The sequence below is a fragment of the Carassius gibelio genome, chromosome B22, assembly GCF_023724105.1.
Source record: "Carassius gibelio isolate Cgi1373 ecotype wild population from Czech Republic chromosome B22, carGib1.2-hapl.c, whole genome shotgun sequence".
Classification (NCBI taxonomy): Eukaryota; Metazoa; Chordata; class Actinopteri; order Cypriniformes; family Cyprinidae; genus Carassius; species Carassius gibelio.
This window is the reverse complement of record NC_068417.1, coordinates 3,489,098-3,505,196: the sequence shown is the minus strand read 5'-3', so window position 1 is coordinate 3,505,196 and position 16,099 is coordinate 3,489,098. Positions and strand designations below refer to the sequence as shown.

The 16,099-nt window shown below is 36.1% G+C and overlaps 1 protein-coding gene across 1 annotated transcript in view; it reads left to right on the top strand.

Moving 5' to 3' along the window:
- The window catches only part of LOC127987559 (uncharacterized), a 1,718,354-nt gene that overhangs the window by 222,676 nt on the left and 1,479,579 nt on the right, over window positions 1-16,099 (top strand). The window contains exon 27 of the mRNA XM_052589927.1: window positions 8,111-8,287. Within this exon, the coding sequence (XP_052445887.1) occupies window positions 8,111-8,287 (177 nt within the window). The remainder of the gene's footprint in view (window positions 1-8,110; window positions 8,288-16,099) is intronic.

The following is a 16,099-nucleotide window of genomic DNA, read 5'->3' as shown; positions in this document are numbered from 1 at the left end:
TCTTCACACTAGGGGTGTAACGATTCACTCGTTTTCTCGATGCATTGATTACAAACCCTGATGATGCATATGCATCGATCATGAAACATGATTTTTGAATCGTGAATCAACGATTTCAGACAGTAATTGATTTAAAACGCTAAGAAATGAATGAATCGTGATTTCTATAGTGATTAGACGCTTTCAAAATATATACACATTCAATACTACAAGCACAAATTAATGTTGACCTTGAACAATGTTCGTGTCGCTTCTCTCCTTCACGCGCTCCACTGTTTACCGCTTGAGACTGTCTCAGGGTTGCGCTCACGCTCCTTTGGTCTCTGACGCAGCTGATGACGTGTGATCTAGTCTCAGGACTCGTGGCCAGTAATACTAAAGTGAAGTAGCTTTACTTTTCTGTAGTTTGTCAGTGGTTCTCTGAATCTTACCGACGGTGTTACCTGAGCAGTTGAAAGCTGTATTTATTACATGGAAGGAGTAGAAATGTAAGTGTCTAAAGCACACGCTCAGTTCCATTAAATGTTAAATGTGTTTTAACAATGCTGATGAACCGAATGTACGAAGGAAACTGTTAAAATAATCACAGCATTAACAACGGCCTTGAAATAAGAGCGCAAGGTTTATCTGATAATCAGATGCATGAATGTAATGTTTGTTGCTTTAGAAACAGACATCTGGCGAGTTTTCTCTAAGGATCATCATTCACTGATGAAGGGGAGAAGTTATAGCATTTTATTTTGTGAAAATGAGATAAAGAAGTTTTCACACTGAAAGAGAAGTGATCTCTCTCTCATAGACGTGCCAGGCTTTATCTGCAGCTAAACAGAATAAAAGCAGAATGAACTGATGAAACGTTAAGAAGAAAAAACACGATAAATAAATAACATTTATGAATGATGCAGTGCTAATTGACATATAATTTATTATACTTTATCATAAAGTATATTTTCTACCTTATTCTGAGCAGAAAATGTAAATAATAGCTAATTAAATGTAGTAGCTTATATAAAAGAATCATAAAATATCCATTTGGAAAAACTCAGGAAAAAAAATTAGGAAAAAAGATAAATTAAAAATGATTATTGTTGAACAGTGTATTTGATTTCTTACAGCAAATTAAAAGTAATAAAAAAGAAGATATTTCATTGAAAGAAAAGAAAATAAATGGTAATAATTCTGATAATACATAGGCTGCATACATAAAATGATTGTTTTTGACATTTCTGTCACTTCTGTAATGATGGCTAGGCCCCTGGGTGACAAAATGTTAGCTTATGCATAATAGTTTTAAAGCTCTTTTTTTTAAATCTTGGCTTACATAGATTTTTACGTATGCCATGTAATGCCATAGCATCAATTAACTAGCATCTAACATAAAGGCAGCTGTAACTGCCCCCTGACTAAGTATTTAAAGAATTAAGGGGAAGCATTTAAATAATCCTGTGAATGCACTTAAAGAGTGTAGAATCAAATTGTTATAATTGAATCAAATTTAATTGTGAATCGAATCAAATTGTTCTAAATTTGCAAAAATCGTTCTTGATTCGAATCGAAAACCTATGAATCGTGAATCGAATTGAATCACTGCCTACCCAAAGATTCACAGCCCTACTTCACACTTTTCAAAACTATACTTGGTCCCCACCTGAACCAGCACCAAAACATTACAATTAAGCATTACATTAAAATTAAAAAAATTGTATATATATATTAGTGGTGGGCATAGATTATTTCTTTTAATCTAGATTAATCTCACTGTGATCTTGAAATTAATCTAGATTAAAATGGCTCATTCGAATTCTGCCGAATTCTGGCATTCAGAATGTGTTACCCAAATAAAATTGACAAACAGTAAGTATTTGAGAAGGGGTTTATCAAGCTAGGTGGTGCATTAGAAAAGGGGCTCATCTCCTGTTTCCAAAATGCATCACAAAGTGATGTCAAGGTACAGAAACAAAATAATTAAATTAAAAATAGCACTGGATAGTCTTCAATTTAAAAATAAATATACAATCAAACCTACATTTATTCAGACACCTTCAACATTTCTCACATTATTACAGTTTTGCTATATATATCAAAAATTATATCTGGTGTCTGAATAATTTTTGGTTTGACTGTTAAAACTACAAAGTAATTCAGTCAAAAGCAGTGAGTGATTTTCATTTTCATTTTCTTGGATTAACATTACAGCAGCCAGTAGCTAAATTAGGCGCGTTCCCTTTAAGAGACGATGAACGCATCCAATATAATACACATCCCCTTTTTTCCTTAACTGTTTACTTTCACTTAAGAAATAACTGACAGTTATTCGAGCATAATTTCCAAGGTGGATATTTTGACATATTTTTTGTATGTATTTGTCGGCACAAGAGCAAAAATAAGCAAATTCGATGTTCAAGTGTTTTGAGACGCCTTTCTCTGCGTGAGCCCTGAACACCAGAACACAGCGAGTACTGAATTGGGTTCTTTCACATCTATTTGTTTATTCAAACTGCGATTTGTATTTGTTCGTTCAGGTGCAGGAGGGACTTTGAGGAGAACTTCGCAGAAGAGAGCTCGGTTCAGTGTCGCTGTCCGTGATACATGACTCTCTCTCACTCTCTCAGCACCGAACACAGCGCGAGTGACCAGTTACTCTGTTCAGCTTTTCCACGTCTTGTGTTTGCATGCTTTAATGTTTAAATCGACAAGCGGCAAGGCTTAAAAACATGTGAAAAAGATAAGCTTTCATGACGATGCGCAGCAGTGGCCCATCAACTCTCCTGAGCATCTTTTTAGGCTGGCCTCAGCCAGTTGGTTATATAAAATATCAAGGTGAAAGTCATCATAGCTCGCTTAGTATAGACCCAGCTATATACATACATACATACATACATACATACATACACACATGTAAGCATATAAATATAGTGCCATTTGCACTTCTGATTAGATGCTAACTGAATTTAATTGTCTCTGTGTTTACTCTGCACAATGGCAAAGTTGAATCTAATCTTATTACTGGTGTGCAACTTTTGTGACAACAGAGCTGTTCACTACTGCTTTTAGTTTAATGTTAGTATTTTATAAATTGTAAAAGTTCTAATTAAATGGCACCTATTGTGCAAAATCCACTTTTACATGCTGTTGAAAATCCACCCACTCCTTGTTTTTAAACCTCCATTAAATCAAATCAGTCTTATTAGGACAGCTGTTCTGATATTCTGAGCAGTGTGATGTCATTGTTTAGGCTCCGCCTAAAATGTCAAAGTTACTAATGGATGCTAACATTGTCATCTATGATGTGCAACATAAACACCCACTGCTACAATCTCAGAAAAAGTAGTCTGGTATGGAGTCAAAATAATGCTATATATATATATATATATATATATATATATATATATATATATATGCAAAAAATAAAGTTATTCAAACGAAAATTTAAGTATTCAGGAAAATAATTTTGCTTTTTGCAATCAAAAATAAATAATTGCAAAATAAAATAAATATTGGGAGAAAAAAATGAAGTGTTGCAAACAAAAATAAAGAATTGCAAAACATAAATGAAACCGCGTAAAAAGCAATGATTTTGCAATACATATTTTCCATGGCCATATCTATTAATTTATTTGCAACGCTGCTTATATTTTGCATGTCAGTTTAGTTTGAGCTTGTGATACCATTTTCCTTTGCGCTTCATTTTTCTGCACTGCTCTCTTTGCGGCACTGTTTTGACGGGGCAGAGTCAAGGGACGGGGGTGTGTACAACATGCCTCCCTGGAAGTGGAGACACAGCTCACTGATCCAGGTCCTGTCATTATGAGCAGAGGCTTGCGAGTGGATCGTTTCTTTTTATTCAATAGCATTAAAACATTCATGATTTCGTTTTATTTACTTTATTAACCCCTTTGCGTTCAAGCATCGACGACGGCCCCAGTTTATTATTGTTTCACTTTCACAGCACGTTAAATATAACTCTCTTCCTTGATCTGGACAAACTGTGCATCAATTGAAAGTTTAATGCTGTGTTCACACCAAACGCGAATAGAGCGCAAATTATTTCAATGTTAAGTCAATGCAAAGGCACGTTTACGCGCGTCAGGAGGTCTCACGGCGCGAATGAGGCATTTAGCGCGGCGTGGAATATGCAAATTCGCCTCATTCGCGAGTCTAGTTCGCGCGAATCACGCAAATTGATATGCGAATTACGCGAATTGAGCGTTTTGCATGATACACACGTTAAGCGTGAATGGTGCTTATTGTGCATTTAAGCGTTTGATGTGAATTTGCGTCTGCCGCCCGAGTTGAAAAATTTGAACTTTGCCGTCAATTTGCGTTGCGTTAACCAATCAGGAGCCTGCTAGGAGTCACTCATTCAACATGGAGGAACGACTGATGCTGTCAGTGAGCAGTCATCTGGAGCTATATGACATATTTCTATAGAGACAGGAATAAAAAGGACCTATATACATAAAACATATTAATATATTAATTGAATAAAGGCAAAAGATAAGAAACATTTCATTTTACCCCAAAGTAATTATATTTTCTCTTGAACCACTAGCCAGCGGCAAATGTCAGAAGGTCTAGCCGAGGTGAGGCTGCTCTCGGCGGATACATGAGGACTGAGCTCCCACTGATTGCATGGTTGAAAAATTTGAACTTTGGCGTCAATTCATGCCGCGTTAACCAATCAGGAGCCTGCTAGGAGTCACTCATTCAACTCAGCCCCCCCCCCCCCATGACACACATTCGTGTCTGTTGAGAAGTTAATTTCTCGTGTGAATGAAGGGAATTTCACGCGCGAATTAAGCAAATTATCTCCAAATGTTCAAACGGCAAATTGGACGCAGTAGACGCAAATTGGACGCTCTATTCGCGTTTATTTCGATATTTGACCAATGTTTTGATAAAACATTGTTGAAGTGACAGTTAATTAGTAATTTATGTCAGGAGTTTAATTAATTGTTTATTTATTTGGATCCCCATTACTGTTACCTTGTTTTTTTCCTGGGGCCCATAAAAGTGCTGAAATGCATGTACAGTTAAAATAAACAAAACCTTGCAGATGGAACCACTAACACACCTGAGCTCACCTGACGCGTAACATGTCCGTGACAATACCCACTCAAAACCAATTTATATACAAAAGATTTTGGATTGTTTTTAAATAGAGCATTGTGCATATACTGTAACAGAGAAGACTTATATTAAGTTTGTCCTCCATCTTTAGCCAGCCCAATCATTGTAGCATCATCTGCATACAGTACAACATCTGCTCTTGAAACAGCATGTGACAAATTATTGACAAACACAGAAAACAACAATGGACCCAAACAGCTGCCCTGAGGAATACCGCATGACAACTGCTTACAATCAGAAAAGCTCCATTTGAAAAATACCCGCTGACTTCTACCAGAGAGATAACTGCATATCAAGGACACAGACTAATGTGAAAACCCATAGCACTTAAGCTTAGACCGTAAAATGTCATGGTCATTAACATCAAAACACACAGCACCCACAAGCTTTTTATCATCCATAAAAGTTAGCTACTGGTTTACCATTTGTACCAATGCAGTGTTAGTGGAGTGTCCTGGCTTATAAGCATGCTGTGAATTGGAGAGCAAATTATTTGATACAAAGTACTGCATCATTTGATTTAAAAAGTAACTTTTAAAATATTTTGCTCAATATACAGTAGGTAGAATGTTAATTGGTCTACAATTCGATTCAGTGAGACCTAATCTATCATCTTTCACTAAAGGTATAATTTTAGACTGCTTCCAAATTTCCTGGAAACACCCCACTTATCACAGATATATTAAAAATGTGACTAATAGGCTTGCATAAGGTATTAGCAACAGTATTAAAAATTTTGCCATTCAAGTGATCTATACCTGCAGTTTTTTCCTCCGGGAGAGAGAGCAACATCTTTTCAACAATTTCCTCTTTAAATGTACCAAATGTCAATGAAAAAGAACAAGATTTATTCCTGATAATGTTCTTCACATTACTACAAGGTGAATCCTTAGGGTATGATAACATACTAGATCTTAAATTTGCAGTTTTCTTTATAAAAAAGTCATTCAAATGATTTGCTATATCCAAAGGTTTAGTGAATATGTCTGCTGCTGTTTCCAAATAAATATTAGAACATTGTTTTTTTTACACATTATTTCATTTATAACTTTCCACAATTCCTTGCTATTATTTGATGAGTTACTAATCTTTTGGCTAAAATATATTTTATTTTTTAATCTATTTAACTTTATTCTATTTCACTTTATTTCTCAACTTACAATAATACCTTTCATCCATATCACTTTTAGATTTTAGAGTTTCAGCTTTGGCATTATCCCTTTCCCTCATTATAGATTTTAGCTCGGCATCTAACCATGGAGCATTATTGATATTTATCGACCCTTTTCTAATTGGTGCATGTTTGTCAACTATTTTCACAAACTTATCCATAAAAATACAAAAAGAAGCATTAACATCCTCCTCGTCAAAAAAAATCGCCGACCAAGTGGACATTTCAACATCTTCCACAAACGCATTAGGATCGGACGTTTTATAAGACCTACGATAGACAATACTTGCACCAAATTTAGGCAATTTAGTTTTCTTTGTGATGATTAAATTATGATCACTGCATCATACTCCACCTGAGATGACATGTGAACACAACTCATACACATTTGTAAAAATGTGGTCAATGCATGTTGATTTAAATTTACCATTCAAAGAAATTATTGTGGGTTGTGTAACAATCTGCTTAAGGTTAGAAGCATTAGTTATAGTAATCATCTTTCTACATAAATAACACTTCTTTGAAAACCAATGAATGTTGAAATCCCCCCCAAAAAAGATATCTTTGGTTTGAGCAGATGCCTTCTCAGTGTTATCACATATCTTTTCCAAGTAATCTACATTTGAACTGGGAGGTCGGTAACAGCAGCCCACTAAAATGGGTTTGTTAAACTGAATATTTAACTGTAACCATATCATTTTAATATCGCTGCCCATCAAATCTTCCCTTGGAGTGACTGCAATATCTTAGCTAAAATAGAATGCAACACCCCCACGATTTTGATTTCTATCTTTTCTAAATAGTCTGTACCCCTCAACAGCTAGCTGTGAATTATCAAAACTGCGGTCTAAGTGTGTTTCTGATAAGGCCAATCATGTTTATCATGTTTGTTTTGTGATCGTGCTGGTTCCAGTGACTTATCTATTATTAGTTTTCTGATAACTTCTTTGTTGGTGAAATGGAGTTGTGTGCTGTTGTTCCAGAGAGGCGTGTAAAGGGTGTTTTAATGAAGCGCTGAGGAGTTTCTGACCCGACGGATTACATAATCAGAGAGAAGCCTATTTATTTTGGTTTGAATATTTTCATTTCATTTCAGTAGTCATATTTCTCAAATCTGTGAGGCACAAGCTGAGTTTCAGCGTCCTCCAGTTCACATCAATGCAAGTGATCGTTCCAGCACCTCATTACAGTGTCTACTATATATTTGCTTCTTATTTATTAAATACGGGCAACTGATTGATAAAACATTGATCAAAATTAAGATATTAATTGGAACGATCAAGTCACTGGACAGAGCAGAGCGAATGCATTTACGTTGTAGTGATGTGCAGACCAGAATCAATTTAAACACAAATACACAGCAGTCAGGACTTTTATTTTAGACAATATGATCAGTTTTAGACGAAAGATGAAATAAGAATTATATGACAGAAATAAAAAATAGGAAAGATTTTAACACCTTTCACACAAAGTTGTGGGGAATTAAAACTTCGTTGTATTTCTATCAAAAATCAGGAGAAATTGTACATAAATCATGAGAGGTGTCAATTATTTGATTAAATGAACAACTTGTTTGTTTTTCTGTTTTGAAGACCAAATTGTGGAAAATTATCCAAAGATGTTCAGACACTCTTCCTCTGTTTTTTGTTTTATCAAGACATTGTGACTTTATGAAATAGTTTTCTTCTATCTTCTCTCTTTCTCTCAATGTAGATTAAGATGCTGTTATTTAATAGATGAAGGTTGTTCTGCTGTGACTTCATGAACATAACGTGTCTGATTCATTGTGTTTTCTCTTTCTGTCTTCAGTCTACGTGATTGCAGTATTACAGAGAAACCGTGTCTCACCCTGACTTCAGCTCTGAAATCAAACCCATCACACCTGAGAGAACTGAACCTGAGCGGGAATAAACTACTAGGAGACTCTGGAGTGAAACACCTCAGTGATCTACTGATGAACACACAATTCAAGCTGGAGAAACTACAGTTAGTATCATTATACTCTACAGCAGTTACAGTCAGATTAAAGTTTACTGTTTACTTTCAGGAAAAGAAAAGGAAAGGATGTGACGTGTGGCCAAATATAGTGTCCCATACTCTGAACATCTGCATTTAACACACACACACACACACTCACACACACACACACTCTCTCTCACACACACACACCTGTGGCGCTGAGGAACAGTTGGGGTTCAGTTCTTGTTCGAGGGTCTCATCTCAGTCAATCAATGTTCTCTCTTCTACAGGTTAAACTGCATCAGTATTACAGATGAAGGTTGTGCTGCTCTGGCATCAGCGTTTAATTCAAACCTCAGAGAGCTGGATCTGAGCAGGAATCAAATAGGAGACTCTGGAGTGACAGAAATCTCCAGTCTGCTGAGAAAATCACAGACACTACAGATACTCAGGTCTGAATTTGGTTAATTTAAACATAAATCAATGTAAAGCTCCAGCTGGTCTGTAAACTGGAGCTGTGTCACAAGGAATGGGTCAGTAATGTGACATTTTTGTGTTTGTGTAGATGCATTTATAAAATATTGACAAACAGATTGATTTTTGGAGATGATGGGAAATGTTAATATCCTAATGGTGTAATAAATGTTTTAATGTGTTTTATTTAGTCTTTCTGAAGACTTTCAGATTGCAGTATTACTGAAGAAGGTTATAATAAAGTTACATAATTTTGTTATTAAAAAATCTTATAACTCAAATGTTACATTATATTGACAATAGCTCTTTTTTTAATATGCATCAGCAATTTTTTTTTTTATCCTGGATCTTCAGAAAAGCTTGTATTGGTAAAGTACTGCAGTCTCTGAGGGACTGAGTAATTTTGATTGCAACTGAAGGTTATAATTGTGGGAAATTAAAATGCAAGAATTGCAGATTACGTTCACCAATATATAACTTTACCCAGCTTTACTGTGAAAATAGTCAATTCAGGTCAAAAATGTCTCTAGTGCATCTTTTTATTTTCTTCATTTTAGAACATGTACTTCTATGACAATCTGTGTTATAATGAAGAATAACATATTTTTCTAATAGACTTTCAGACTGCAGTATCAGTGAAGAAGGCTATAAAGCTCTGTCTTCTGCTCTGAGATCAAATCCTTCACACCTGATAGAGCTGGATCTCACAGGAAATGATCCTGGAGAATCAGGAGTGAAGCTGCTCAGTGATTTACTACAGGATCCAAACTGTCAACTCAAGACTCTGAGGTGAGACCTGATGAAATAATGCTGAATAAATGATACACATTTGAGTTATTTATATTATATTTTTCTAATAATTTAACGGCCTCGAGTCAATTATTTAGCTTATACTGCGGTTGCCACACCTAAAGACATCAATCAGATGATAGATTTAAAGGGATTCATCTGGTTTTTGTACTTGAATCACTGTTGTGAGTAGGATTATTTGTTCCGCATCTCATCCAATGCCTCTTTTGCTGAATCCAAAACATGATTTTAAAGCTGGTAATGGAGGCTTGAGCCTTTGATAGCATTCTAATGCAGTTATTAATGAAGTTATTAAAAAGAGAGGGAGAGAGACAGAGACGCACAGAGAGAGAGAGAGGGAGAGAGAGAGCTTGTGTGAATTAGGCTTCCCTCAACAGTGTTCTGCAGCAGTGTCTCTAAACAGCTGTTATTACCTCGCTAATGAGAAATGTCATGTGTGTTTACTTCCATAAAATCATCTGTCATGATGTTGTTTTTACATTTACATTTATTCATTTAGCTGACACTTTTTATCCAAAGCGACTTACAATTGCTATATATGTCAGAGGTCGCACGCCTCTGGAGCAACTAAGGGTTAAGTGTCTTGCTCAGGGACACATTGGTGTCTCACAGTGGATTCGAACCCGGGTCTCCCACACCACAGACGTGTGTCTTATCCACTGGACTGGGGTGGTGTTAGCGCAGTCCTGTAACTACTGTTATAACAGGTTTACTATATGTGAAGTGATATGAACTGTAATGAGGTCAAGATTGCTGCCTGGAACTACGTTCACCGTGCGTTTCCCAGAAAAATAATGTTCGTCAGCCAATTAGATTCAAGCATTCAGTGGCCCTGTAGTATAAATTATATTATTACACTTATTCAGTAGGTACACAATTTGTTGTTGAAAATGATCAAACATGAAAGATGAGATGCTGCAGCTGCTGATGTTTTGATGATAAATGTCAGCACAGTTTAGTTGTATTAAAAGTTACAGATTAATCAGACATTTTGGGTCACTAGATGTGCTGGTGTTTAGTAGTTTGGTTCCTCGATAGTTAACATTTATGATTGTGTTATTGTGGACATTTCTCATGAAAAACATATTCAGTGTGATTTATTATCCTGATTGTTTAAATATTATTGAAAGCACTGTACATTAATTTCCATCAAGCTCAGATTCACAACACTGTAGATCTACTACAGCAGGTCAATCACAGACCACAAACATGTGATGTGTGTCAGGAGAGGATCCGTGATAATTGTGCATAGACAGACATCAGTTAAATAAAACTATCCAGAGTAGTGGTGGGCGATATGAGCTAAAATTCATATCACAATATTTTACACTGTCCAGGAGATATCGATATTATATTGTGATATGAGAAAAAAAAAAGGCAAAATATTTTAACTTTACATAACTAGAAAAAATTAGGGATTGGAGATAGAACTGAAAAGTATTTTTTATTGTGCCATTGTTTTACTCAAAAAGTGCAAATGTGCAACATAAGGTAGGTCTGTATGAATTAAATTAAATATTGTGTGTTTGAGTTGTCCAGTGGTTCCCAAACCTTTTGTGACCCCCCCTTTAGTAGGCCCCACCCCCTTCTTTTTTTCTTTTTTTTAAGTCTCATATGCTCACCAGGGCTGCTTTTTTAATTAAAACTAAAGTACAGAGATTGTGATAATAATGTGAATATTGTCAATTTAAATGATCTATTTGGATGTTTTAACATATAGGCTACCGTATGGTCAATTCCCATGAAAAATACTCAGTTTGATGAGTTTTCCTGACTGTTTAAAAGTTACTGAATGTACTGTACATTAATTTCCATCAAGCTCAGATTCACAACACTGTAGATCACTGATCTAGAATAGAGAACTGGATTGCTCATGACGTCGTGAAAGTGAATCACCATATTGGTAATCCCTTTTGTCTGTGTAAATGTTCTATTGAATTAATTGGAAATTGTATGATTTTAATGAGACATCACATAAGTCAGCTTTTTAAAATTGAAGTATCCCTGTACATTCTTACAATGCAAAAACTCAAGGGAATTTCCTCTACTTATTAAAAAGCTACGTTCATTACAGTAGCGAACATTATGAACACGATAAACATCAGACAGACACGACCTCATCATATAACAAATGACAAAGTGCTCGTTCTGAAATCTGAAAAAACACATAAACACACATCTTTATTCGCATTGAACAGTTATTTATTGTTTATATAATTCTGTTATAGTGTTTTTATTCGTACAGTAGGTGCTAACTGTAAATGTTTCAACAAGAATTTCGTTAACATCATTTTGAAGCAGGTAATGATTTAAATGGTGGTTAAATTATTATTAATTTAGCATACAATATTTTACATGGAAACAGTAGATAATGCTAGTAGACATATTTGTGCTATTTTGGAGATACTGAAATAGAGGTCTTAACGGGTCCAAAAATTTGTGCCCGAACCCAAAAGATATCCGTAATGTACTAGACTGAACCGACCCGGACCAGTCTATTATTTCAAAAGCTGGACCCAAACCCATCTGGAAGACAAAGCCCCGACTGGACCCGATTGTAACATATTCCACCTCAAATTGCTATTGCAAGCCAATAAACCTGTTGCGAAAAATACAACTTTTTGTTTTACCTAATTTAAGGAGCCATAATCTCTCTTCTTTGTACCTGACTGCCTGTGATGCATTCAAGTTATTTTTCGCGTTATTCCAAGTCCGAGCTCAATCCACTCATTATTTCAGCTTCAAAAGTCCACTTGATGTCACGGTGACGGATGACAAATGCAACTGTGCACATGTACATTCTGACTCGAATTTAACTTGCATAATAACTTCGACTGTTTGCCCTTTTGAACTATAATAACGATCGCTCGTTCAGTGCCATGGCTGCTCTGTCTATCATCTCTGTGCTCTCTGCTCTGCTTCGAGTCTGAATCTGATCACTAAAACTTTGATTAAACTGTTCATTTATATTATTATAAAAATGGGAGAAAATGTAAAGCGCGGTTTGGCTGTCGAAGTCATTGTGTCCCTCACTGGTTGCCATAGAAACCTTGCTTTTTTTGCCTCACACTTTTCTTTTCTTAATTTTACAAGTGACAAGTTACAAAAAAACAAGCAGTTTCTGATCACAGCCGGGTGTTCCCCGAGTCTGATGATCGCACGGGCATTACACACAATATTAAACAGACCCGGGACCCGAGGTAATAGATTCGGACCGGACCCGGCTGATGATTTAAAATATAGACCCGAACCCATTCGGGTCGACGGGTCTCGGGTGCACTGTGAAGACCTCTAGTCTGAAATATATGTTTTGCTCAATCAGGACATTAAAATTATAAACACCATAATTTATTCAGATAATAACTGAATACAGACAGTACATACATGAAATTAAGCTATAATATACTGTATATAAAATATAAATTAAGCTTTTCATTTTAGTAAAGAACAATATTAACAGAAGCTATTGTATTATTCATTGTATATTCAAATCAATTTCTGATACTAATAGGTTCATATTTAATCATTCCTGAATAATTACGTGTATAAAGAAATAGGCTATATTTTGTGTTGGATCAGATACATGTGTCGTCAGTGCGCAGCAGACACACACACCTAAACGATTTAAATATATACTTATACAGTGTTTGGTGAATTCTGCTACATAATAATAGGCAGGGCCGGTGTCCTGACATTTTATCCTACCCTGTCAGATTTTCCTACGCGGGTTTACTGCGCACGCGCACATCAATATCGCGTCCTTTGTCTTATGCTAAACAACGATATTTAATGTATCTGCATTACTGTAAGGGTAGGTTTAGGGCTGGGGTAGGTGTAGACTTTAATAAAAACGCAATCTAATTGGTAGAAAATAATATTTATTCTTGGTTTCCTGTAACTGTATCCCTTTTAGCTACAACCGTGAATATAACAAATAATTACTGTATTTGCAGTACTGTAAGGGTATGATTAGGGTTGTGGTAGGTGTAGACATTAATAAATCATAACTTTACAGTAGAATTTTCGTTGTGGAATTGTACTACCCACTGTTTTGGTGGGAGGTAGGAAAATCTGACAGAACACATACTCTAGACAGAACACCGGCGCTCCGCACACGCACATCACGCACTGCGCGTAGGGCACCAAGTGCTTTGGGGGGCACCAAAAAATCTGGGTCGTGAAAAAAATCATCACAATAGGCTACTAGAATAAATAACAAATAAAATATTTCTAAAAGCTTGTTAATATACAAAAGCAATACAAACGTAATATAGGCCTAGACCAAATTAGTCGAGAAAAAGGTGAATCTCTGTGCCAGTCTCCCTCTGGTGCCCCCCCTTCCCCACCTCCCAGTGGTCTGTTCGATTATGCCTCAATCAATGTCAAATTTGGCAGACCGAACTCAGACATGGCCTCGAAAAGAGTCGGGGGCGGAAAAAATAAAAAAGACGAGACAGCGGAGCGGGATGATGCTCGTGTGTCGCTTGCAGGTAAGACAATGTTTTAAATAAAAATGTTAGTTTTAAAAGAACGGCTTTAGGTAACAACGTTATTTTTTTCAGTAACGCAGTAATCTAACTAATTACTTTTCCCGTTGTTACAACACCGTTAACGTTATTTGAACGTTAAATGCGGTGCGTTACTATGCATTGATTTAATAAACTTTGTAATCCGAACGCACCCCTGGCTCACACAGCGAGTGTGCAGGTGGGTTAATGACGAGATAAGCGGTTGTGATTGGCTAAGGCAGAGTCATGTGTTTCATGGTAGCCAATCAGAGCCAGTGTTTTTACACACATGCCGGCCAGCGGCGCCAAACACACACACACAGACACACACGCGCGACAGCTACACAGAGATTTGCAGCAGAGATGGCGAGATGGTGAGTCAGGAGTAATCCGATGAAAAGTTGGCATTTTCAAGGTGAAGATATAAGCACTACTTCAAAATCATTGTGGTCAAAGGCAAGAACATGCATGTAATGTGTACACCCTTTCTTAAGATAATACTTGAAGTGCAGGATAAAACTCTTGCTGTCTGTTGACGTGCAATAAATATTGAAAGTTATGTACCTGTCTGTTCTACTCATTTCAACTGACTTGTAAAAACTGCAAAAAAAAAAAAAAAAGTACATATTATCTGACATGTAGCAACTTTTTTTTTTTTTTTTTTTTTTTTTTGCAGTAACGCAAATAGTTACTTTCCCTGGTAACGAGTTACTTTTATTATAGAGTAATTCAGTTACTCAGTTAAACTCAGTTACTTTTTGGAACAAGTAGTGAGTAAATATAACTAATTCCTTTTTTAAAGTAACGTTCCCAACACTGCTGATAGCTGATTTTGCAGCTAGGAAATGTAGGTGTGTGCCTCTGTAGGGCCTCTGACAACTGATGGTAGTGAAAATGTTTAATATAGTTCTATAGAATAGCAGAATGGTCTCTTTATAGAGATGTAGTCCCTCTGTTGAGTAATTTCTACTGTGCAGTTATGCATGGTTATTTGCAGTTTAAAATGTGCACTTTAAAATTCATACTTCATAAAATTCATACACTTATACTGTTATTTGCACTAAACTTTTTTGCACTTTTAACTTTCTGTGTTCACATTGTTCAGTTCCAATTATTCATTTGCAGCAGTTATTTTGGAAGTAAAGAGAACCTATCTAAGAAATTCTGAATGGTAGTTATTTCTTTGGTTGGTGGTGGGTGGGTGGTTGGTTGGGGAGGGGGGCACCACCAAGCATTTGTGCTTAGGGCACCCAAATGGCTAGCGCCGGCCCTGATAATAGGAAGAGCCAGCATCAAAAGATCAATTAAATATATCACTATGAATGCTAACCTGTCACAAGCTAGTTATTCTTTTGCTAACTTTCCTCATCTCCTGCTTAAAAGCCAGAAATATCTTCAGATGCTTGAGAATCATGATCTAATGAGCTTTTGCCCGAGTTTCTTTTAAATTTACTTTTGACTTTTGTCTTTCTAAAAAAAAATATATATATATATTTAAATGTTCAACTGTTTAAACTTGAACTAGAGCTTTTCGTTACAAACAATGTTTGATAATCTTTAAATGCTTTGTGATGTAATGCACATTGAGTTGATTCCAGCTTCATCTTCTCTTCTGCAGGTTTTTGGGTCCTGCTGCAGATGAAGGCTGTCAGTATGTGACTGGAATTGTGGGTAAAAACCCGTTACTCCTGAGAGAGCTGGATCTGAGTAGACATGAACTAGGAGACACAGGAGTGAATCAGATCTCTGCTCTACTGCAGGATAAACACTGTACACTCAACACACTGAAGTGAGTATCTTACATCATTTCACATGTTACATGACTAGTAATGTGACAGTCGTCTATTTTAATTATCTTTGAGTCCGACCTCACATTATAAAGCTTGGAAGAGTCAGGACATTTTTAATATAACTCTGATTATATTTGTCTGAAAGAAGAAATTCATATACATCTAGGATGTCTTGAAGGTGAGTAAATCATGGGGTAAATTTCATTTTTGGGTGAACTATCCCTTTAAGTGCACAGGGGTGGAGAAAATAATGTGAA